Genomic DNA, 26,739 nt, shown 5'->3' on the forward strand with positions numbered 1-26,739 from the left:
TATATGGTCAAATGATCTGTGATAAGAGTGCCAAGACTACACCACAGGCGAGGAAAGTTTCTTAAACAAATGGTGTTGGAAAAACTAGAAATCCACATGCAAAAGAAAGAAGTCAGACCCTCATCTTGCAGGAGTCATGCAGGGTGGGGGTTCTGGGGATCTGTTGTACAACAATGTGCCTGTGGTTGACAATATCATACTGTACACTTGGAAGTGGTTTTAAGAGTGAAGTTAATGTGATGTGGTTTTTTGCTACAAAAAAAAAAGTTTGGCAGTTTCTTATATAGTTACATGTACCTACCATATGGACCCAGCAATGCACTTCTAGGTATTTACCCAAGAGAAATGAAAACATATGCCCTCGAAAAGACTTGCACACAAATGTTCATAGCAGCTTTATTCACAATAACTAAATGCAAGAAATAACTCAAATGTTCATCTACTTGTGAATGGATAAGCAAAATGTGATGTATCCATACACTGGGATACTATTCAGCAATAAAAGGAATGAACTATTGACACATGCAACATCATGAAAGGATCTCAAAATGTGTATACTCAAAGAAAGAAACCAGACACAAAAGAGTACCTACTGGAGAATTGCATTTATGTAAAATTATAGAAAATGCTGCACCTTAATCTACAGCCATGATTCTCCACTGGAGGTGATTTTCCCCCTCGGGACATTCGGCAACGTGTGGAGGTGTTTTTCATTGTCACAGCGGGGATACTACTGGTATTCAGTGGGTAGAAACCAAGAATGCTGCTAAACATTCTGAAATTCACAGCACATTCCCCTCACGACAACGAATTATCCAACCCTAAATGTCAATTCTACTGATGTTTAAAAAACTCTGATAAAGAGTTATTTAAGAAAAAAAAAAACAGATCTGATGTTACCTGGGGCCAGGGATAGAGAGAAGGATTCACTACAAAGGGGCATAAGAAAACTTTTGGGGGAAACACAAACTTTCAACAGTTCAAAACAGCACCATCAGGATAATAGTGGTGGTGGCGCAAGTACATGTATCCATCACACCCATAAAAGCTTATCAAATCGTATACTTTAAATAGATGTAATTTATTGTAGGTAAATTATGCTTCAATAAATTTGGTGTACCAAAAAGAAGTTTGGAAGACTGGAAGAGTAAGAGTGTTACCCAAAGCTCCTGAGCGTGCATCCACTATTCTGATGTAGCTGGAGCGGTCTTGCTTCTGCTGGGGAAACCACCAGCTCTGCTGCTAAGTAGGAACTCAGGATCTTCCTCCTTCTGATGCCAACACTTCTGGAACCCACAGTGACCTGCCTGAACCAGAAGTATAATAGCTTCCCTCTTCCTCCTGCCTTCCAATCTCCTTGGCAAGACCTACCTGGCAAGAGGAACCCGGCTGGCAAGGGAGTCTGGGAAATGCAGTACCCAGCATTCTAGCTCCCTATGAAGCAGGAGAGCACAGGGAGCAGGAAGCAGGAATAGTACCTGTGGGCTACCTCTGGCACATGGCTTGTCATTCTCCATATCCTTTGCTACAACCAAGTCAAACCATCTGCAGTCTTGACATTCGCTCTCTGATGACACCTAGTCATGCTGATTCTCCTAAAAGGAATGCCATTTCCCCTCATCTCCATACTTCCCAATACTAATCAGATCTCACCACTGGTTTGCATGTAACCTACTTCATGAACCTCTTGGTTACCCATTTGGAGGGGAAATTTTTCCCACTCTTTTGTTTCCTTGGCATTTTATTTATGCCTCTCTTTTTTCATGTCACCTTGCATTAAATCTATGTAAATACAAGTCTGAGCTCTTTTGCTAGATCAAGTTCAATTTAAAGTCAGAACCTGTGTTTAGTTCTTAATTTCCTCCACAGTGCTGTGTACCCAATAGATATTCAGTAAATGTCTGTTAAATAAATGAACAATTAAAGAAATTGATGAATGAATAAATGAAGTCTATAGATAATTTTATACAATTGCAAAAATAGATGTCTGCCTACCTCTCTAAATTCATCTGGCAGCTTTCTCTCCCTCTTTTTGCACTTCAACCATATTCACGTTCATCAAGAGCCTTCTATATACCAGATATTAAGCTCACTGCTTAGGGTTTTCTGTGGGTGGTACTAATTGGGGATTGTAAAATAGCTATTAACAACATAAATGTTCACTAGATTTTGCCTCCTTTCCTGCAAAAGCTAATGTAAAACTAATACAAAAATCATATTGTCTCTCCTTTTGACACTAAGTAAGGAATTAATGAATGAACTGTTAATGAAATCCTAAAGAATTTGAGCAATTGGAGAAAATCTTTCTCATCCTGGGTGAAATGTCACAGGGAAAGAAAACAAATGATGAAGAAATAAAAGTGAAATTATAACTAAGTGATCTAATTTAATATCCAGGCTTCCAGGGAATTCTCCTTTACCAAAACCAAATAAAAACAATGCTTTAAACTTCCCCATCTGAAAGGTGAGAAAAGATTTTCCTGATTTGAGCTCATCATGTGTATAATTATGGATCAAGAATTTAAAAAGGCAAAAGTGCCAGTTCTATCTGAATGATTATAGGAATCGCTTGGCCAAATGGATGAATTTACAGTCCTGCATCGCTTAATAATGGGCATATATTCTGAGAAATGTGTTGTTCGGTGATTTTGTCATTGCGCAAACATAGAGTGTGCTTACACAAACCTAGATGGTATAGCCTACTACACACCTAGGCTATATGGTACTAATCTTATGGGACCAGCATCATATATGTGGTCCGTCATTGACCGAAATGTAGTTATATGGTACATGAATGTATATTATAAGCCTGGAATGCTTGGTTCCCAAAACTGGCCAAGTGTCGTCTATGATAACAGCTTAAAAGCCAAATAGAAATCTAGCAGTTGTGCCATTCCAGAATAGCACAGCTGTCAACAGCACTGGCTTGGGTTGAGACTCCCTTTCTGCCCCTTTCTATGTTCTTCACTTTGACAAGTTGACTTTACCTGTAAAATATGAAGCAATCATTAGGGTAATCATACACCTACTTCAGAGCGTCGTTATGAAGATAACATACGTAACATATAAAGTTGCTTAGCACGATGCCTGGCATGTAGGAAGGAGTCAATACACTCTAGCTATTATTGTTAACATTATTGCACAGCCTCTGAAGACAGTGACCCAGAGGCCTGCCATTCTCGCAGCAGAAGCCACTCATGAGAGAGAAAATATAAACCAAATCAGAAGTTTATCTCCTCCGAAATTCTTATTAAGCAAAAAAGAGAAAAGCAAGGAGCACATTTCTTTATTGAAAACACTCAGCGTTTGAAGTCGAATTAACTTTCCCACTAAGATTATGACAGGGACTATACAGGCAGTGCCCCAGCCCTAAGAAACCTCGATTCTGAGAAGAAATGAAAAGACAACAACATCGTAAGTCAGCTAGTCTGATTGAGCATCTCCCCTGTGGTGCTCTTGTATAATACAAGGGAGATTGGAAATGATGTCCTATTTTCAAGAAGATAAGCATCGGTAGCAGTGGATGGAAGGATGCTGTTTTTCTTTCAAACCTTATTTTTTAAGTACATGGGGAAAAATAAGCTTTTATGGGATGCAGAGCAGCTCCCAGCATGTGAACCAAACCTCCTGGGGAATCAGGACAGCGGGGGATTACATTCGTCACTACCTTATTTTTTCTCAACACAGAGAACACTTATCCTGAGGGCAATGTTTGTTAATTCCTAACAGAGGAGGACTTATTCCAGCCTGCTACTGCTCTGTGCCTTCTTTCATAAGACAGGCAGTAGAGTAAATATGAAACCTCATTCTGGGAAGGATAATTTTCTACTTTAGCTTTGAATGACAATCATAAAGAAACAATTAAGTAGGAAAGCAGTGACTGCTTATGAAAAGTGTCATGTGAAGTTAGAAGAACGCATAGTGAATGTAAACCAAAATATCCATTAAAGAAAAACCCAGGCCATTCTTGTGGCATACAGTAAGGTGTTCTCCAACTCATCCAGGATGCAAAATCTCTAAGTGAATGGTTTTTAGCCTTTTGCAGTTCCTGTGAGAATCTGATGAAAGCAACCCTCTCACCAGAAAAATGCGTATCTGCACATAGCTATCAAATGTGTATGTACATAATTTTAAGCACCTGGACTTCCCTCCAAGTCCACTAATCCTCAGGTTAAGAATCTCAACTCTAAAGTATAGATATGGTCAAGTTCATGGACTCTGGAGTCAGACAGACCTAGATTCGAATTCTGGGTCCAAATTTTACTGCCATGTAAGCTCAGGAAGATTTGTTTTTTTTTTTCTGAGGAAGATTAGCCCTGAGCTAACATCTGTGCCAGTCTTCGTCCATTTCATATGTGGGTTGCAGCCACAGCATGGCTGATGAGTGGTGTAGGTCTGCACCTGGGATCTGAACCCATGAACACAGGCTGCCAAAGTAGAGCATGCCAAACTTAACCATTATGTCATGAGGCAGCCCCAGGAAGTTTTTAACCTTTCTGAGCCTGGATTTTGTTTTCTTATTGAGGTAATAGTGGTTTATAACGTTATATAAATTTCGGATGTATGTCATTTGATTTCTGTGTAGATTACATCATGTTCACCACCCAAAGACTAATTACCATCCATCACCCTATACATATGCCTAATCTTCCCTTTTGTCTTCCTCCTTCCCCCCTTCCCCTCTGGTAATTACCAATCCAATCTCTGTCTCTATGTGTTTGTTGCTGTTTTTATCTTCTATTTATGAGTGAAATCATACAATATTTGACTTTCTCCCTCTGACTTATTTTGCTTAGCATAATGCTCTCAAGGTCTATCCATGTTGTCACAAATGGCAAGGTTTCAGCTTTTTTGAGACTGAGTAGTATTCCATTGTGTATGCATACCACAGCTTCTTTATCCATTCATCCCTTCATGGGCACCTAGGTTGCTTCCAAGTCTTGGCTATTGTGAATAATGCTGCAGTGAGCATAGGGGTACGTGTATCTTCATGCATTCATGTTTTCATGTTCTTTGGATAGATACTCAGTAGTGGAATAGCTGGATTGTATGGTTGTTCTATTCTTAATTTTTTGAGGAATCTCCATACTTCTTTCCATAGTGGCTGCACTGGTTTGCACTCCCACCAGCAGTGTATAAGAGTTCCCTTTTCTCTGAGCCTGAGTTTTAGCACCTGAAATAGAAATAATAATTCTTCCTATGTCATTGCTTAATTGTGAATAGTAACTCAGACAAGCACATAGATAGTCCCTGGTGTGTGGTAAGTACTCAATAAGCATTAATATTGTCATTAGCTAATAAAATACAAAACTTGAGCCCTACATGGACAGAGAGAAACTTTAATGCAACTTAAATGCTACACATATTTACCAAGTGCCTCCAATTTATGAAGGAGTGTGGTGGGATTCCAAAATGGGAATGTTGACAGTGGCATGGCCTGAGCCAGGGAAGTGATAAAGACAGGCCAGGTGTGCCCAAGACCAGACAGAGCAGATCTCAGGATCTTATATTCTCAGATTGGAAGGAACTCGAACAATCATCCAGGCCCTCTGTTGTAGACAGTTATTTCAAACCACAGCAGAGCGACGACGGCAACGCCTGTTTCACGAAAGGAAACCTGTGACTCTTTAGGAAACATTTTATGTATTAAAGAAGAAAGAGATAAACCAAAGATATGAATAATTTATGAACTAAATGGAATTAATAAAACAAATCCCGCCACTAGGATTTCTTGGCTAACCACACTTATGCTGCTGATGGGTTTTACTTAGAATTAAATGTGGGAATATATGAAAACAGTAGCTATAGGTCAGCAAAATAGGTCACAAAGATCCATTTAATACACTATTTTCTGCTCACCATCTAATCAGATGTTCTTTAACCTACTGTGATAAAGAGGTTCAAGACCAGGAATTAGATGACTTGGAATCAGTTTTTAAATCTACCCCAACCTATTCAGTCATACTCGCAGTAGTTGATTATGTGAGTATCTCATAGCAATAGGTATGGGTCGTTAATTGTGAGCCAGGGCTTATAAAGGAGATAAAAAAGCAGAATTTATTTAAAAGAAAAGAAAGAATTGAGTCAATGACACGATATTCTCTGGCCATTTTCAGGTTCTTTGGGCCTTACCCTCCTCTGCTGTTCTTATGCCCTCCCTCCAAATATGAGATTTCAAACTCAAATGTCTACACAGGCCAAGTAACGTGGACCAGTACAGCAGATTATTTGACTACCATGGTGGCCTTGAGCCTGTTTGCCTTGAGCTACATGGGGCAGCCCTTCCTCAGCTGTCCTCAATGATTTCCATGGGGAATTGGGCATATATTGCCAGATATTTCTTTTTCCAAGATGAATTTCAAATATAGATTTATATGTAAAATATCCTGACTTTTAAATATGGATAACTAATTCACATTTTTAAAAAAGCATTGTGCGGGCCAAACAAATCATGTCAGGGGCACCAGTTTGAGTCTTTGGCTCTAGGTTTTGGTGTTCCTGGGAACTCTGCCCCTGGTGTTATCTTCCCACTCTACAATCTCTTCCTAGAAAAACTCATCGACTCCCATGGTTTAAGAAACCTTCTCTATGCTGAAGCCTCACACATTTATTGACAGTCATGGCCTCTCTTAAACTCCAGACTCCTGTATCTAGCTACCAACTCCACGTGTCCCTTGGATGTCTTACAGACATCTCAAACATAGCATCTGCAAAATGGAATTCTTGATCTAGCCCCACCTGTTCATCTTCTAGTTTCTTCAGCTCAGTAAATGGTACCTGTATTGCTCAAGAAATGTGGAAGTTATTCTCTACTTTCTCCTCTTTTGCCACCCTTGTCTGGCCTATCACTATTCTGTATATTCTTCTTCTAAAATATTTCTTCAGTTTGGCCCCTTATCTCCATTCCTGTTGCCACAAGCCACCATCAGGTTTCATCTCTTTTGCTGCAGTAGTTTCCTCTGGATTTCCTACACACTCGTCCTGCCAATTTATTCTTCGCTTAGCAGCAAGAATGATCTTTAAAATATTAAGTGGCTCATATCACTCCCTGTTTAAATTCTCTCAATGTCTTTACAATGCATGGAGACCAAGAGAAGAGTGTGTCAAGTAGGTATTATGCCCAATGGAGTAAGAGTGTTTTTTTTTTTTCATCCGTAAAATGAGAATCATAATGCCTACATCAAAGGGTTGTTATGAGAGTTCAATAGAGGCCAATGTTATTTTTGCATTAGTTTTATATTAGCTTTTACAGGGAAAGAGGTAAAATTCAGTGAACATTTATATTGTTAATAGCTACTTTACACTCTCCAATTAGTACCACCTACAGAGAACCTTCTAAATGTTTTAGTGACAACGTTTTCATTTGTATTATGGTAGCCTCAGAGTAAAACATCTGCCTTGATTAAAGAATTTTAAAAATTCTGGAACAAACCAAGTTCAATTAAAAACAGAAGACAGAGTAAAGAATAATTTCAAATGTCTTCAGATCTTTTTTTTTAAGTTTTGATATGGAAAATGATTAGATGATGTGGTTGATGCAATGTCACATAAAATTGAACCATTTTTTGTAAATCTATGTTTTTATTCGTTTGAATTCATCTTTGCCTAGAGCTGTGTAGGACAGCCAATTTCCAAAATAGCATCACGAATACAGCAGCCCATAGTTAGGGCCACCCCGTGGCACTTTTGTCTTTCAATTCACACATTCCAGTTTAGAAAACACCGTGGTGAGAATGAATCCATGAAATCTGCTGAGGCTGGTGGCTGAAAAGCCAGGAGTGGAGGTGAGAAACTGCCACTGCGGGTACAGGGCGCTGTCTCTGTAGAACTCTAAGTTAGCTCTTTATCTGTGCTATTTTTTAACTAAATCTCTATGAAAGTCATAAAATCACTCCATGATGAGCTCTTTGGTTGACTTACAGTTTAATTGTGAGCTGAAAATTTTGGCTTTTTATGAGCTGAATTAGTTCATGGACTGCTGCAGGGGGAAAAAAAAGAGAAGAAATGGAGATTATATCTCTATAACATAACCCTCATATTTTGTCTCTGGGAATAGAAATATTTCAGCTTTGATTACACCCCAAAGTAGTGAATCTCCCAAAAGTGCATACTTGTACTAAATGTGCAATAAGCGGACCTTCTTTTTGCTTAAGAAAAAATTTCAAAAATAAAAAACAACACCTTGAAGGGTTATGAGAAAAGATAAACAACGTTGTTTCTGAGTTGTAATTCTACTAATTATTTATTGAGAACCCGCCATGTAGGAGGCACTGTGCTAGTTTGGCATCAACACATCAATGTATAAATTATAACAACTGGAAAGGACTCTAAGGTATCTAGTCCAAATTCTCATTTTATAGATGATTAAACCGTAGCCCTGGAGGAGAAAGTGACTCACAAAGTAACACCTGTAGTTACTAATAGCTGAGACTAGAATTCAATCTCCTAACGTAAGATAGGTTCCCAGTTCTCCTAAATATAATTTTAAGTAAATACATTTCTCATTGTAAAAGTGATGCTTAAGGAGAGCACTGAGTAAAGAGTGGATTGAACATATGAAACTACTTCGAGTCGCCCCTAAATTAACCCCACAAAAACTGTAGCAAAGGGGTTTTTGTGAGGCATAGACCAACATGGACAGGGGAGATCTAAGAAGAGACAATAACAAAATTTGGGCAACTGGAAAAAAATAGATGACGAATCAGTGACTTAGTGGACCAGAAAAACAGACTGAGGCCCTGTGTCTGGCTGTGCAGGTTGTGTCCTGACCAAATCCAGCGGCCAGTGCTCACTCAGACTCCAGAGTGAGTCCACCCACCTCTGGAGGGGTGACAAGCACAGCCTGCACAGCAGCCAGCCATGGCCCTGCTGAGAAAACGAGTGCAAAGCAGCCATGAGGAAAGGGAGAACCGTTGCAGTCTGCATCAAAGAATTCCACAAGGTCAAGGATTGAAGGTAGCGGGTGGCTCTGGAGAAGAGAATAAATGAGAAAGAAGTGCACAGACACAAAATAACGATGGGCTACAGGTAGAGGTAGAGAGAGAGAGATTTAGCCAGCCTAGAATGTATTTTGTTGTCAAGTGTGAGGCAGGGATCCAATTTCACTTTTTTCTTTTCTTACTGTAATTTTGTACTATTTTCCCAATAATTATTTAGGTCCTTATTATTACAAGATTCCATGATTCAGATCAACAATTTCTTTTTTTAAAAAATAAGTGTATCTGATGTTTTTATCTCCCTATCTGTTATGAGTACACAGCCTATCTCAAGAATGCCATGGGCTTTTTTTTTTTTTTAATTTTTACTATCCCCTTCACCCATTTCTCTCCCCCCCCCCCCCCACCTACCACCCACCTCTGGAAACCACCAATCTGTTCTCTGTATCTATGAACTTATTTGGGTGGGATGCAGGGGTGGGAATTAGATTCCACGTGTAAGTGAGATCATACAGTATTTGTCTTTCTCTGTCTGACGTATTTCACTTAGCATAGTGCCCTCGAAGTCTATCCATGCTCTTGCAAATGGCAAGATGTCCTTCCTTTTTATGGCTGAATAATATTCCATTGTATATGTATACCAGAGTTTCTTTATCCATTCATCCATCGATGGACACTTAGGTTGTTTTCATATCTTGGCTATTGTAAATAATGCTGCAGTGAACATGGGGATGCATATATCTTTTCAAGTTAAGATCTTCATTTTCTTCAAATAAGTACCCAGAAGTGAAATTGCTGGATCATATGATAGTTCTATTTTTAATTTTTTGAGGAATTGCCATACTGTTTTCCATAGTGGCTGCACCAATTTACATTCCCACCAACAGTGCAGGAGGGTTCCCTTTTCTCCGCTTACTTGCCAACACTTATGTCTTGTCTTTTTGATAATAGCCATTCTAACAAGTGTGAGGTGATATCTCATTGTGGTTTTGATTTGCATTTCCTGATGATTAATGGTGTTGAGCATCTTTTCATGTACCTGTTGGCCATCTGTGTGTCTTCTTTGGAAAAATGTCTATTTAGATCTTCAGCCCATTTTTTAATCTGATTGTTGTTTTGCTTTGAGTTATATGAGTTCTTTATATATTTTAGATATTAACCCCTTATCAGATATATGATTTGCAAATATTTTCTCCCATTCAGTAGGTTGCCTTTTCATATTGTTGATGGTTTTCTTTCCTGTGCAGAAGCTCTTCAGTTTGATGTAGTCCCATTTGCTTATTTTTGCTTTTATTTCCTTTGCTTTTGGTGTCAGATTGAGAAAATCATCACCAAGACCTATGTCAGGGAGCTTACTGCCTATGTTTTCTTCTAGGAGTTTTGTGGTTTCAAGTCTTATGTTCAAATCTTTAATCAATTTTGAGTTCATTTTTGTTTATGGTGTAAGCTGGTAGTCCAGTTTCATTCTTTTGCATGTGTCTGTCCAGTTTTCCCAACACCATTTATTGAAGAGATTATCCTTTCCCCACAGTATATTCTTGTATATTCATTATATATTCTTTGTCATAAAGTAAATGGTCATATATGCGTGGGTTTATTTCCAAGGTCTCTATTCTGTTGTATTGATCTGTGTGTCTGTTTTTATGCCAATAGCATACTGTTTTAATTACTACAGCTTTGTAATATAGTTTGAAATGAGGGAGTGTGATGCCTCCAGCTTTGTTCTTCTTTCTCAAGGTTGCTTTGACCACTCAAGATCTTTTGTGGTTCCATGCAAATTTTAGGATTGTTTGTTCTATTTCTGTGAAGAATGCCATTGGAAGTTTGATAAGAATTACATTGAATCTGTAGATTGCTTTGGGTAGTATGGACATTTTAATAATATTCTTACAATCCATGAACATGGAATATCTTTCCATTTATATGTGTCTTCAATTTCTTTCATTAATGTCTTGTAATTTTTAGTATGCAAGTCTTTCACCTCCTTGATTAAATTTATTCCTAGGTATTTTATTTTTTTTGATGCAGTTGTAGGTGGTATTGTTTTCTTAATCTCTCTTTCTGATAGTTCATTATTAGTGTGTAGAAATGCAACAGATTTTTGTCTATTGATTTTGCATCCTACAACTTTACTGAATCCCGTTTTTAGTTCTGACAGTTTTTTGATAGAGCCTTTTTTTTTAAATGACCAGTTGTATTGAATATTTGTTAAATGCCACCATTTTCAAATACTAAATACCGCTATCTTCAGAGAGCTACTTCCAGAGTTTTATTCTAGCCATGGATCTGTCTACATCACTATGAACCTCAGGCACTTAAGGGCCCAGGAAACATATAGTAGAGCTGAGTCTTTAGGTTGGGTATATCCCTGTGAAACACTGAATTTCTCTAAAACTGATTCTTAACGCCATAACTCTTTGTTAGTTCTCTGTTTCTCTTTAAACATCTTAAGAATTCACTGCCCTTCATGAAGCTCATATATTTCCCTTAACTGAACCTCAACATGAAATAAATTGTATCAGTGATTATCAGAGCAGGTGTTAGAACCATTAGCATTATAACCATCCTCAGGAAGTTAGAAATTTTGTTGGTCTTTTAATTGTGAGTTTCTTCTGCAGGATAATGGAACATACAAGCTCTTTTGGGTTTAAAGCTGCCTTTTATGCAGCTGAGCTCCTCAGGCTGTATTCTTCCTGTTCATACTCCCTAACTTGACTCTACATTCCAGTCATATTTAAATACAATCTGATGTCCATCTGCACAAGGCTCCCTATGACCGCCAGACGTCTGTACATGCTATTGCTAGTCCTTGAAGGATTCCTCCTTCTCATTCATCTGGCTAAAATACAAGTTATCCTTCAGGACTCCATTTAAACATCGCACCCTATGGGAAATCTTCTTTGACCCAGCAAATAGTTACATTGCCCTCTTACCTGCTCCTATAACACCGGATACATTTTCCAGCGTATTGCTTATCCTAGTGTGTTGTAGTTGACCAGCTAATGGTCTGCCTGCCTACCGGACAGCAAACTCCTTGCGGATAGGAATTGTCTTGCTCTCACCTATATCACTAGCATCTAGCACAATCCTTAGCACGTAGTGGGGACTCATGTCTTGAGTGACTGAATATTTGTTCATTGCAGAATGGTTGGAGTAAAACTGAAAAAAACTTCTTAAAAGAAAATGAATATAAATCCCAAAACTTGAGAAAACTCTTATTAAAATTTTTGGCTTCCTTGCTTCTAGTTAACTTTCTCTGCCAAACTCACTGCACATAAAGCTTTGAATACTTCTGTTTTCACTTAACAGTATACCATGAGCATTTTCTTATGTAACTACAAATTCTTTGGAAATGTCACTTTAAGTTATAACAAGAAGATTGTCCTTTGGAAGTAACATAGTTTATTCAGATATTCTTTATGGTTGGACTTTGTGACTTGCAATATTTTACTGCTATAAAAAATGCTTAAATGAATATTTTTGCAACTTTGATTATTTCTCTATAATACACTCTGGAAATGAAATTACTGGGTGAAAATTTCATAGTTCCCAGTGTAATAGATCAAAGTACCTACCCCTGTGTACCCTTAACTGTAATATTATTTTTTTAAAGAGTGAAGATTTCATAAACAAAAAGGGGTAGCTCATTTTTACTTTAAATTTATTGGTCATTTATATTACATTCTTCTGTGAATTATTTAACAGTGACAATAATTTTTCTGTTGGACTATTAGTTTTACTTAGTGATTTAAAAGCTCTCTATATATTAAGAATACAAGCATCTGTGAAGTTTTTACAAATATTTCCAGTGTGATATATGCCGTTTGATCTCATTTTTCATGTTTTTAACACTTGTTAAATTTTACACACATTAATCAATCTTTTCTTCTGTGATTTGCTCAATTTCTTTTCCATGTAGAATTTCTTGCCCTACTTAGATATGTTAGATATATATTTTCTTACTTCGATATATACTTGTAAGATATATTTTATTCTAGTTTTATTGGTGTCTTGTGTTTACATTTAGCTTTTTGACCCATTTAGAATTTATTTGGGGCTGTAATGTGAGATGAAGCTCGAACTAGATTTTTTATTTTTTTATCCAAAATAGCCAATTTTTCTAATGCCTTCTCTTGGACTTCAAAGAAATGTTATTAAAGACAATTGTATTGAAATACCCAGCATCCAAGACATAATTCAGTGTTCACCATGAACTTTGCTTTCTCCTCCCAGGTGAGCAGGAGCCAGCCGTAAGCAGTGATTCTGACATCTCGCTGATTATGGCAATGGAGGTTGGACTGTCTGATGTAGAACTTTCCACGGACCAAGACTGCGAAGAGGTGAAATCTTGAAATGGCAAATGCAGGAAAAAGGGATGGTAGGACCCAAGGGGAAGGAAGGGAGGAGTGCCCCCAAGACTTGCACCGGGCACACACACCTCTAGAACACCTTGGCGACTCCAAGGGTGCTCCGCTCAAGAATGGTAACGAAAAGCAATATCCAAAGTCACGTGAATCAGGATGCAGTTTCTCAATCTTTGAACAGTCCACGGCCTTGGCAGCTTGGAAGTTGAAAGCTGATTTTCCCTCCCATGTCCTGTAGACCCACACTTCAGAAGCTCCTAAAACAGACTGAAGGACACTTTTAGGGCTTCTTGCTTTCATTTCCATTTTTTTCCAGTTCTTGTTCTCTTGTTTTTGGAATGTTGTTTGATTTCTTTGGCAGTTTCTTTTTAAAGACTGTGTGTAGTTTACTTTAGATCCACTTTGTTGTTTTCCCTTTGCTTCCCTCCAGCTTTGTATAGAGTTCTGTTTAGAAGCACCAGTTCCTGCTATGATCGGTTTGTATTCCATCTGTGAGATTAATGGCCTTGACCTCTCAGCATGAAGTGTGCATGGCTTTGGGAAGTGCCTCAGCGCCCTGAAACAGTCTAAGGCCAGCTTTCATTAAGAATCTAAATTCTTTTAAGTGGATCTTGAAAATCCCAGCCACCAGAGACCCCAACACTAAGCTCTGAATCTGCCGAGGCCGCTGCTCGTTATTTTCAGCTACATCACACTGGCTTCCACTTGCCAGGCTCTGTTAAGGGCCCTCGTGACTTGAGAGGAAGCTCTAGGGAGGCACTTCAATTCGTCTGGACCTTGCAGTCTTTGGCTGAAATTCTGAACTCAGAAGTGCCCCCCAGAGCATTAACGCCGTTCTTCATGGCTGTAGGGCTTGTAACCAGGACTGCAAGCCTGGTTTTAAGACCAGACACCACATGTTCTTTCAGAAAGCGAAATGTCTGTTGTATTGGTTTCCCCAGGGCCAGAACGGTCCTTTGTTACCTCCACAAGTGGCTTCTGCAGGAGATGGAGGATTTAGAAAAGATCCAGTCATCTTTGAGCCCAGTGTCCAACACAGTTAGGGCTGCTGTTAACACCACCTAGGTTTTACCTTAATTCCAACACACTTGTGTTAAACCTCGCCAGACCTCAAGGAAGGATTTAGGTGAATCCTTAGAAAATTGCTTCCCAGGGCTCCTTAAGTGCATCCGGATACCAAGTGAGGAGGGAGGTAAATGATATGATCTAAAAGGTATGGCCTGGAAATTTGCTAAATCAAGCTTCTCCTGACCAACAGAGACAAAGAGGGAAAGGAAAAGAGGTATGAGATGAATGCTAAAACCCACCGGTGTTTTTACCTGTTTATGTTTTTATTCTTTTTTTGTAACTATGACAGAGGTGTGCTATTTTTTCAGTGGGCAATTTTGTAATACATTTAGACTCTCCAGATGCAGTGATGACTAAGGTGGTGAATCCTTTTCTCTGGACAATCTTGGATCACCTCATCCTCTGTGAGAAGGCCATGTTGCTGCGTGGGGGTAACCAGGAAAGAAAGCTTTTCTCACTGAGTTATTTACCTATTTGATGAAGCTTTTCTATGTTGTTATGGTAATACTCCTCCAGAAAGCAGAGTCTGGTTCTGCCGTAAAACCTTGCGGCCCGCTGAAACCTGGAAGGTACATCAAGGGAGACCACTGGCTGCTCTTTTTCCACCTCTTTCAGCAGTTTCCTATTTGATGCTTTCTAAATAGTCAGCAAAGCAAGGAAAATGATTATCGCCTTCAGAAATGTCACATCTCTCTAGGAGTCCACCACTTCCTGTAGTGAAACCCAGTGTCTCGGCGTGGGAAGGCAGCCAGGGAGGAATGAAGAGAGCGCTGAACCAGGAGTCACGAGGCCTGGATGAGCCACATGCTTGCTGGGCCTCCGCTGCTCCATCTGTAAAAGTGAAGGGGTTTAACAAGATGGTGCCCAAGGCGCCTTCTCCCCTTACCACCTTAATGAGCGTTTTGCCAGGGGAATCCACTTATTGCAGATAGCCATGACATGTAGCTGACTTTATACCTTGGGGAGGCGGTTACTTGACATGTAACATATAATAACTGCTTTTGAGCTTTGGTACTCGTCTGTTGCTGAGAATGAATCTCTAAATGATTGAAATTTTAAGGCCAAAGAGGAGTAGTTTAGTTTTGCCTTGTTTTAAAATCACTGTTAGTCACAGAGTTTGCAATCTCTGGACACGTTAACATCCCAGTTCTCAGTGTGGAATTCTTAATCTCAAGGTGTTTCTTTTCCTCCGTCAGCATAGGCTTGCACTGCCTACTCCTCCTTCAGTCAGCTTTGCCCAAAACAAATTTTGGTATTAAGTCCAGTGGATCAGAAGGATAATTCAACAGGAAAAGAACTACAAATTGTATTCCCTACCCAGAGAGAAAACGCCTTTTGGATTGCATAGTCCTCTGTTTGATGAGTGTTCACTCTTCCTGCCAGTGACCAGATCAATCAGGAATTGGTTGCATATGTGCTCTGTGGCCACAGCAGCCCCTATTGGATGCTGCGTTGATAATGAGGGGCCCAGGAGGTCCATCTGAGGCCCGTGGACCTGACCCCAAGGAGGTTCTGCTGCAATTCCCTAAGCCTAGGAGGTTCTTCACTTACCAAAGGTTTGTTTCTGGAGGATTTTCCTGTGGCTTTGGTAATTAAAAAAAAAAAAAAAGCTTTCACTGGCATGGCAGGAGTCAAAAGAAATGGAAACAGCCTTTCTCTCATAGCCTTCTTCACCACCTCTCCCCAAAGAGAGATCTCTGACCTGGGGACCTGGCGGTTTACGGAGCATGTCAAAGGGTATGGGAGCTCTCTAGAAGTATTTGCAGACTTGATGTGTATTTGCAGTTGTGCATTTTTCTGTAGTGATTGTCTAGACCAGCACTGTCCAATAGAACTATAATGCACGTCACACTAGTAATTTTAAATTTTCTACTGGCCACGTTAAAAAAAGTAAAAAGAAACAGGTGATTTTAATGATCTATTAATCCAATATTATCGTTTCAACATGTAATTAATGTAAAAAGTATTAATGAAGTACTTTACAATTTTCTTGTGCTAAGTCTTCTAAATCCGTCGTGTGTTTTACACTCACAGCACATCTCAGTTTGGACTAGATGCGTCTCCGGCACTCATAGCCACAGGTGGCTCGTGGCTGCCGATTGGACAGCGCAGGTCTAGAGCTTCTCCAGTGTTCGCTCAAAATTCCCTGACCCTTACAAAGAAAAACGGTTGAAACCTAATTACCTTCAGGGAGGACTAGGCTCCACCCAAGTCGCCCAGTGAGAGCCCAGAGATCCCTTTGTTCTGTAATGAGTGAATATCCAGGCCACCCTTTTTGAAATTTCGGCTTGACCTTTCTCACCACACCACCGATGTCCATTGCTGTTTAACTGTTACTTCTCCGACCAGTTGTTTTTTAAAAGTCACACAAACCATGTTGATTTGGTGCTGAAAGAAAATTTTATCCCTGCTTCTGTGATAAACCCTTAGGCTGATATGTGGCACTCAGGAGCCAAAGAGAATTCCAGACTGTGGTCGTCAACTTTACCTCAACCCCTACTTGTCCCTCTTCCTGGTTGGCAGAAGGTCTTTTCCCAGTCCCAGTGCCCCTTGCCCTACAGCTGTAGCTAAAACACATGGATTTACGAGGAAAAAGTGGGAAGTTACATATTGACTCCAAACACAAGACTTTGTGTGGCCTTAGGGAGAAAAAGTCTTTGGAGTTTGTGACTGTCTGGCCTCTACTTGGTGAATTATGACCACCTGCACCAGCCACCTCGCAACTCGGAAGTGAGCATCCCCCTCATCCCAAGGCTGTGGACAAGAAAAGGAGCATTTCTATTCCCTCAGAATAAGTTAGAGTCACCTCTAGGAATTGCTGCCTCCTGTGTGGCTGGTCCCTTTGGGAGGAACTGAGCCCTGATCGTGAATACGGTATCTGAAGATTGATTTAGTCTCTAGAGTCTGGTCACCCCTGAAATGTCAACTCGTCATCTAGGCAAGAAGAGGTGTAGAGTTTGGAGAAGGTAGAAAGTTAATAGTGACAAAGGCACCTACCTATTCTGACATCACGTAGTAATGATCATAACCATGGAGGCAAATCTCTATCCAAGAGATTTTTTTTGTCTATTTTGTTTTGTTTTCAGCATTTTGCTCATTCTGTTGGAAACATCCCTGAACCTTCATGGGTCTGGATTTGGTCATATCAAAAACCACGGTACCCAGTGCCTTTTCAGTTAGTGCTCTGACATCCTTGTGGCTGCCATACTTTCAGAACCAGAAATAATGACAGGTCACTTAATAGAAGATTCTTTCTTATGTATGAGTTTTGTCTAGATGAAAATTCTTGCAGAGGATAAAAAACAAATGGCATTTAGTTATCCATTGAATACATCACCTTGACTTAAAACAAAGAAATCTCATTAAATCAAAACTCTTTCAGAAAATCCGGGATACAGAATCCCTCCCACTATGGAGCAAGGACCCAGCCCTCTGTGGTACTGGAGCCCCTGAGGCAATTTCTGGTAGCATTGTTTTTAGGCTGTCACTTAAATTTCTTTTGCTTTTCTGTCTGTGTTTGTCTCTGTCTATCTCTGGCTTTCTCTGATTACCTGTGTCTTTCTTTGTACATGCACCCACACACACATTCTTTTACCATCTTTGAGGACAAAAAGATGTTGGTGGCTCTGGACCTATAGAGTTATTATTGTGATTATCATTTTTACTGTTGGTGTTTTTCTTCTTATTGTGTGGCAGTATCTATATTTGCACTTCTGGTGAGGAAAACCAGTTTCCTATAAAGGCAAATTAACTTCCTCTGTAATGAAGCTAGCCTCGTTTTCACTTCTCCTATCACTAATTTTATCTCCGACCACCTCTAGCTATTGTTATTTTTTTTTCAGGCTTCCTTGCCAGAAAAGTCTCCTAGGCAGACAATGGCAAGGTAACAGTCTAGATCTCTTATCTTCCACCTACAGCATGTGTGACCTTCCTTGTTTACCACAGGCCCCCAGGGTTAGGATTTCTTGGAAAAACTTGTGGGCTGTACTGTATCCAATGTCCACTGTGCTTCTTAACATCGTAGCATGAGAGCTTGTTCTTGGTAAGTGATCTGAGAAGCCACTTCTCCCTTAAGAAGTAAAAGAGGCACAAAAAACTATCCTTCTAAGGTGAGGAACACACGGTTCCTTGTGCACTGTTCTGTGCCATGGAAGTCCCTCATCCATCTATTACCTGGCTGGGAGTGCAGAGTACATTTGATGATGGCAGTTATAAGGAGGTGGGAATACTACCTGCAGGGAGTCAGAAAAGAGGATGGCAGGATGTGAACACGGATGTTCTTCCCGAATAAATGATCATGCCCTGGGTTTAGAGCTGACCTGGGTTTTCTGTGTTTTGGGGGCGGGGGTGGGGCACTGTGGGAGGATAAGGAGTTTAACACTCATGAGTTAAACACTTAGGATTGCAAAGAAGGTTGAGATTGTTTGAAAAATAAATTAATTCTGACAAGCAGGTATGAGTTTCTCATCATCACTTACCTCTTCCCTTTCCCCACCTTTCTCCCCATCTCACACCTCCAGGCCCTTTGTAATAGGAACAAGAATTTGTAAAGACTCCTGTATCAGTAGCCATATTCTTCCACTTTGAACCTGTTTGTTTGTTGGTTCTCTTCTTCTCCCCAAAGCCCCCCCCGTACATAGTTGTATATTCTAGTTGTGAGTGCCCCTGGTTGTGGGATGTGGGATGCCACCTCAGCATGGCCTGATGAGCGGTGCCATGTCCGCACGCAGGAGCCAAACCAACAGAACCCTGGGCCGCCAAAGCAGAACACATGAACTTAACCACTCAGCCACGGACCAGCCCCTACTTTGAATGTTTTGATGGCACTAAATTATCATCCCAAAGTTAAAGAAGTGATTCCACATCCTAAATGTGGACCCTTAATTTTCAAGCCCTTTAATTGAAAATCCTGCTTGTTCTGCAAAGAACCTCTGAGGTCATTCGCATCTCTCTTGATCACTCTCTGGACTATGCCTGCCTCAAGTGCTTCCTGGTCAAGTGGCTTTTTCAGGAATCTCAGTGATTAAAGACCTTCTCATCCTTGCACTACTATTGAGGTTTGCCCTGACCTCAGAGCCGTTCGCTCTATGGCCACCTGATAAATATTTGTTGATAATGCTAAGGCAAGCATATACATCTCTTAAGAGGTCTGCAGGTCTGAACAGAGTGAGGGAGGAAATCTGGGGAGAAGGTAGCTCCACCTGGGTCACCCAGAGTCGCTGCTCGGCAGATTGTCTGTAGTCTTGCCGTCCTTACTGAAGCGAAGGGCTTGGAGAAGCAGGGAAATGCGGGGACCATGTGTGCTGTATAAACCAAAGACTGACCGCTGTCCACGTGGACACGTCTCTCTTCCCTTGACTAGTTTAATTTTCTCCCAATGTTCTCACAAATGAAAGTGAAGGTGGATTGCCGGGTCGAAATGAAACTGTAAAACCTTAGGGGTTTTCTCTTGCGGGCTGGTGATTGACCTTACCATTCTGGAAAAATCCAGAAATCTAAAAAAAAATGTCGCCTTAGTACCACACCATCTCTGAAAGTCTAGTGTTTAGTCTCCTTTTCCCTCAAAAAGTTGTAGGCAAATCTAGTGCTTTATTGAACTCTGAATATTGTTCTGAGAATGTGAAGATTTTAAATAGCCAAAGAATTTTCATGTATAAGAACTAGTTAATTACATTGCGTCTTGCTCTTTTGAAGAACATACCAAACTATTGCCTGTACTAATAGATAGTAGAACATTTGGGGAAGGACCACTAATACATGGACTTTTCACTCTGCGTCGGTTGGCATCTATGGTACTTACTGTTCAGGATCTATTGTAAGGGGACAGGGTGCCCTCTGCTGGAATAATCACCATTATTCTTTCAGCCAATTAATTTGACTGGAGTCACCATTTCCTCAACAACTAGTTCTTTGCCTTTCATGGTACAATTTCCTCAGTAGCTGACAGTTTGGTCCACGTTTATCAAAAGAGGAAGGAATGTCAAACTCTGAAAAGTTGAAGTAGAGCCCCACGGAAGATCTTCTCACTGTCAGCAGCCCTTTATTCTGCAAAATGTTGAATTGCTCTGTTTGCAAAGAAGATGCCTCTGGCTGGAATGTGTGTGCAGAGTTGTGAGGCCAGGGCTGATTGTTTTGGAACTTATCTCAACTTCCTTCTTGTCAAATTGCAAAGGAACTTCAATAAACAGACTTCTTTCATATGAATGTAAATGGTGTGAAATACTGATGTGTTTTGTACATGTACATAATAATATATTTACTTCCTGCTTTCACATTAGTAATCTGAAATGGTTGTACCATTTTATAATTAGAAAGAGATGTAGGGGTGGGGGAGGAGGGAGGGGCTGTTATTTTTGTAGTGGGATGTCCCTTGTATTTAGAAAACTTGAAGTAATTTTGTACTTATGAAAAGTTACATTCCATTCATTTCCTGAAAAATAGTGGATATTGTTCTTTCAAATGTCCATGAGGTGGGAGGATGATTATTCTAGTTTCCAGGGGAGCCTTCCAAGCAGTATTTATGTGGCACCTGATTTTGTAGACGGCAGACCATGACCAGCAATTACCAGTTCAATAATGTGAAAAGAAAAAAACCAATTAATTTTAGCCCTTTGTCTAGAGTGCATTATTATTTCCATTGGGAAATAACCTCTGCTACAAAGAATGAACCTACCATTACGAAATAGTCAGACGTGGCGTCATACATCAATCTGCAGTACCTCCCTTACTAGCAAGAAAAAAATCTGGTGGATTTATTTTTCTTGCCTAAACATGAATTGTGTGCTTTCATTATAAAATGAATGTCACAGGTAGAATTTTACTTAGCTCCCCGACGAGGTCTTTCCGACCCGTCTGCAGATCATACACATAATGGTCCCATCATGGCTTTACGCATCCTCTTCATATTCAGGTCAGAAGACTGAGCTTCCTTGATTTATTTGGCTCATGAAATCACTAAAGTTATTCCTGAGGGCATCTGCATGAGTAACGTTTAATTTGGACTTTGGTTAGCTTTTAATTGCTGAAAAGTTTAGTGGTGGATTATGTAGCTGTTTTACCCAAACATCGTCATCTGTACAAAGTCACGGGCTTATTTAAATAATTCGTTAAGGCTGTGTAGCTATTTTTTTTCCCCCCGTATAAATCTCTTTCTCTTCTTCTTCGCCTCAGGCACTTACCTTACTCCTTCCAAAGCACTTTATATCTCTCTTGAAATACACAGAAGTTTAAAAAAAACTGTCTTTAAAGGGATTTGTCTTCTTTTAGGAGACCCAGACTTTTATTTTGCTTTATTCTGTTCTGTTTGTGCTTGGAGAGCAGAAGCGGTCTGCCTCACACTGGGCTAGTGATGAAGCATTAAGGATGATGGTTGGACACAGTCCATCGTACAACATGGCTATTTTTGTTATATAGAAGACTATAATGTAAATAAGTGCAATTGTGTTCTTATGTACTGGTTAAACAAAAAAATTGCAACTATAAAGATTTGAAAAGGATTGTGAATTCCAGGAAATTTCATTGCAAAATTTTGTTTGGTTTTCTTTTTTAATAAAATGGAACCGGACGATTGTGTTTGTGTCATCGGTATTTCCTAACTGTGTTGCCTCATCTTGAGTTCCAGAGGTGGCACTATGGATTTTTAAAACAATGATATTTATCATTAAATCGTGATTATGTTAAAAGAACGAGAAATTTGATAGTTTCTTTATTTCTCTCAGGTAAGTCAAGTGCCAGGAACCAGACCTCCTCTTAGCTTTGTTCCTCTAAGTGAGGTGATTAAAAGCTTTTGAGCAATTCAAGAGAAAAATAGTTGCTAAATTAGCTTGAGGTGCTGTTGTGTGGGAACTGAGCACTGTGGTCCCAGCCATCTTGGGCAGGTTGTCCTAAGCAGGGCTACACCATGGAGCCCACCAGATGAGCTGGGCAGCCAGGTCCTTTTTATATTTACTTGTACATCTCTAAAGGATTTTAAACAGCAATTTCTTTGAATTAGCAAGGGAATGCTAAGGAAATAAACGTGATGGGATCTGCCAGCCTGGGAAGGTAGGAAAGGAGAGAGGTGCCCCTCCCTATTCAGTGTTATCACCTACTTGAAACTGGCAGGCCCCTTGGTGTGGCTGAGAGCCTCTGTGTCTGATGCGTCCCCTGGAGAAGCAGGCGGGGTTGGACATGCCAAGTGCAGTTCAGCCTATGACAGAAGCCTTCCACCTGGCCATGCACCCCTCCAGGAGCTGTGGATTCCACACAGTCGGCTGGCAAAGAGTCAGACTGTGTGGAGCGCTGTGGCCTCCCGGAGCTCTTTCCTACTCAAGTGACAAACTGCTGTGTTGATAGTGGAAAAACATTTGCGCCCTGGAGACTTTGCCCTTGGGACCAGTCCATGCTTAATTTGTAGATAGGAAGATAATCTAAGCAGATTGTTAGTAACAATAATGATTGTGCCACATTAGAAGACACGTTAAACTTTGTTTATGCTTCCTTTATCGCAATTTTTATCTGCCTATTGTTGATAATGACAATAGGGGTGTGAAGCCATTATCCAGGATCTGGAAACCTTCCCTTCTGACTCCAGCATCCTCAGTCCTTCCACCAGACCAGGGCTTCCCAATTTGGGAAACACGTTCTGTGGGACACATCCTGGGATGTGTTAGAAATCACAGCACAGAGTCTCAGGGTCAACTCAGCTGGCATAAGGCTTTGTACAATAGATATTAGCTATTGAAAACTTTCAAGAAGGCCTTTCTTAGTCACCAATTTAACTTCATATAACCCAGCTTTTCCTGAAGCTGACTGATGACAGAATCTTCTTTCTCAAGGGTCATGTTTTTCAACACTGCACTGAACAAGACTGCTTGCGTGGAACGTGTTGCTGTTCAAACTAGAAAAAAAGCTGCTAGACCTTGTCTCCCATCTCTCTATCTTGCCTACCCCGTGGACCCTTGTCTCTCTAGTCCCTGTTCCTACTCTATCAGGGAAAGGTCAGTGTGCACAAGTTGCATTACCAGCCTGGTGTCTGCTTCACCTGGAGTGGAGATGTTCCGGGAAACAGGTCACTCGGGGCTGCTCAGAGTCACACATGTGCCAGGGAGCACTGGGGGCTACCCAGCTGGCTTATCATCCACTTTGACTGCCCTCCTACACAGTCCACTTTCTGGACTTTTGAGAAGCCACGCAGCATATTCGTCCCTTTGAGAATGGAAAATTTAAAACTCACCAGAGCTTTGTAATAAGCCAGCTTGGCCACCTGATTCTTTGTTAACACCTGTTTGGGGTATAGGAGCTATTCAAAAAAGACAAAAATGTGTTTAGTTCTTTTCTAAGTCTCACAATTCCTTCTAAACCAATGCTCATCTCCTTGCCTTGGTTGAATAAGACATTGCACCAGATTGTGGAACAGGGATGAAGGGGGAAGATGTGAATTATTTTTGTTCTAAGATAATTACATAGAAGAGTGGGAGTGCCAACTGACGAAAAATTCAGATGATTGAGAGGTTTCATATAGATGAGACGTTTTAGAACAATAGTTCCATCATCCTTAGTGATCCAAAAACAGAAATTCGTTTACCTCTTATTTCATCACACTCATTGGTATAGTTTCCCCTTCAGGTCTCAGTGTGATTCTTTGTTCCTGGCTATGAGAAGAATAGGGACAGCGACCTTTCCACTGTGCCATCAAAGACCAGGAGAGCCCTCTGCTCACTGTGGTTAGATCTCCCTTCATTGATTTGCAGTCACAGTGCCCTGCCACAGTCAGATGCCACCCTAAGTTTCCAACCAGTGGGAATATGTATTTGCTGGCACCCTGGAGGTAACAATTAACCTCCCCAAACCCCTCAGGCCTTTCTGCTGTGGAAGACATTCCCCATCCTGTCCCTTTGGGAACATTCCGAAGGTCTGATCATAGCCATGACCCCCCTAACTGAAGCACCCACCCCCTCCATGCCTCCCACTAGCATTCCTGCTGTCTTTGTTCTTAAGGATCATTTACTAAATAGTCAGAGGAGAAACCAGAGCCAGCTTTCATTGGCGGGCAACTGACCTTGGTTGCTATGAGAGCTGTATACGCAACATACACAACACAGCTGTCATTGATATTATGGATCTAAGGGGAGTGAAGGGTCTCAAATCTCTAAGAAAAAAAAAAAATTCAGAGCTTTGGAAATGGCATCAATGTCTATAAATAAATGTGAGAGCAGAAAAGTTAATTACAGAATGTAAAAACACAACAGAGAATAAGACCTCATTGCCATGGGCCTGGGCCTGATATTTTCTACAACAGTAAAACTCCCAGTAAATCTAATAACGTATACACTTTCCTTTACAATTGGGAAAATTAAAAGTGGTCCATTTGCCTCTTACCACTTTCTTTTTCCCTCTTTTTCTTTTGTTTGAAACAAGGAGGAGAAAAGGGAGGACATTAATTAGGGGCAGAAGTTGAGCTAGAACTTCGGTTTCCTGACCCCATTGCTAGAGGTTGTTGGGTTCCACCGTGCTCCTTCCATCAATGGGTGGGCGTCTCTGGACTGCTCAGAAACCTCAGGAATGGAAAGCAAGAAAAACTGAAAGTTGGACTTTGTTATACTGATTTATAGTTTGGTATAGTTAGGAAACACTCCCTGAGCAGGAACAATTCTAATCTGGAAACACAATAGGATGGATGCAACCACAGTATAGAAGCAGGGACATGTCCAAAAATACACACACACACACACACACTACCTACAAGGTGAGTCCCCAGTGAATGCTGTCTAATTTTAGCTATGCAAGAAACCTCATTGCCTTGAGATCCCAGTGTGAGTTATTACTTTCTAGATTCACTCCTTTAAAATAAAACTAGTTATTATTTTATGCTTTCCAAAACTGGCTCACAGGCAACAGCCTGCCTTTCTTCTAGCCCCTGCCATGCTACTGAGACTTGCTTGACAGGAAGTATAGAGAAAAGACTTCTTCTTCATATATTTTGGGAGACTAGATGTCCAGAGAAACCTTCCAAACTACAGAGCACTTAAAAATATGGGGATAAAATATAAGAAATCTCAAGATGGATAGCTAATCTGGTGCAAAAGTAAAAGAAATACTTGGAAGCCAGAAACTGTAAGAAAGTGCCAGAGAGGAAAATGAGCATCAAAAATGGAGAGGCCTGCCTGGTGGCATAGTGGTTACGTTTGCACGCTCTGCTTCAGTGGCCCGGGGTTTGCAGGTTTGGATCCCAGGTTTGGTCCTACACACCACTCATCACCCATCGGAACCCGCGAACCCAGGCCACTGAAGAGGAGTGCATGGAACTTTATCCAGCCCCTGGAGGATACTCTTTAGACCTAGCCACAAAGAAATCCCCACAAACCAAGTTCCAAGGAATATAAACTCACAATCAAAAATCTCAAAATACATGAAGAAACAAACCACCGTGAGGAAGAGACTGCAGAGTCAGATGCAGAGAGATTCAGAACACGGGAAATATCAGGTACAGGATATAAAATACACATTGAAAGGACCCCTCTGGGTGATTCTAATGCACCCTAAAGTTTGAAAACTACAGTTCTAGTCATTTCAGAGCCCAATAGAGAGCCCCCAAGAGCAAAGAGGGAAGGGAGAACAGGTGACATCATGACTTTGGTTGGGCTGCCTTGACCTTATCATGGTGGATTTGCAGGAGGCTGAATTTCATCCATAAAATGTTTTGTTGCTTGAGATTATTTGGCTTGCAGATCGGGAAGGAATAAGCAAGGTTACACTTGGCCTGTGATCTAGCCTTGCCTGCCTCTCCAATTTTCCTCTCTCTGAGCATTGTCCTCCCAGCTGGAGGCCTACAGCCACACTGTGTCTGTTAGTTCACTGCTGTATCCTCAGGACCTAGGAGCTGCTCACTGAAGATTGTTCAACTCATAACTGAATGAACCACCCAGACTCAGCCTTTTGGCCCAAAGGCCCCAAGTCCAGGCCTGCATGTTAATGGAAAGAAGTGCATAGTGAGGAATTGCTGCTACCGACTCTGAAGAATAAACTCAACACTGACTTTAAAATAAATATATAGTGCTTATAATCACTGCTGTCATATTAAAGTCAGCAGTAATAGCAAACCCTTGAGTGTCAGAGTCAGTTGCGTGTTAGTGCCCCAGGCACCTGGTAAGTGCTCTCTGTGCATCACGTCATTGGGCCCTCACCATAACAGTTGAAGGAAAACCTGTACTTATCTCCATTTTTACAAATTCTGATAGTGAAGCTTAGGAAGTAACTTGCCCAAACTCACACAGCTAGTAAGTGGAAAACTGCTCAAAAAAACCCAAGTCTGTCTGGCTCCTAAAAGCTGTCTTTCACCACTATGTCACACTGCCTTCCCTCTTCTGAAAGGAAAACTGACATGTTTCTCT

The 26,739-nt window shown here is 40.6% G+C and overlaps 1 protein-coding gene across 2 annotated transcripts in view; it reads left to right on the forward strand.

Moving 5' to 3' along the window:
- Positions 1-21,932, forward strand: part of RNF150 (ring finger protein 150) — a 238,034-nt gene extending 216,102 nt beyond the window's left edge. For both annotated transcript variants that reach the window (XM_070609043.1, XM_070609042.1), the window contains one exon: positions 13,170-21,932. In XM_070609043.1, the coding sequence (XP_070465144.1) occupies positions 13,170-13,288 (119 nt within the window). In that variant the 3' untranslated portion in view covers positions 13,289-21,932. The remainder of the gene's footprint in view (positions 1-13,169) is intronic.
- Positions 21,933-26,739: the final 4,807 nt, after the last annotated feature.

This window comes from Equus przewalskii, chromosome 2 (assembly GCF_037783145.1).
Source record: "Equus przewalskii isolate Varuska chromosome 2, EquPr2, whole genome shotgun sequence".
In the NCBI taxonomy this organism is placed as follows: Eukaryota; Metazoa; Chordata; class Mammalia; order Perissodactyla; family Equidae; genus Equus; species Equus przewalskii.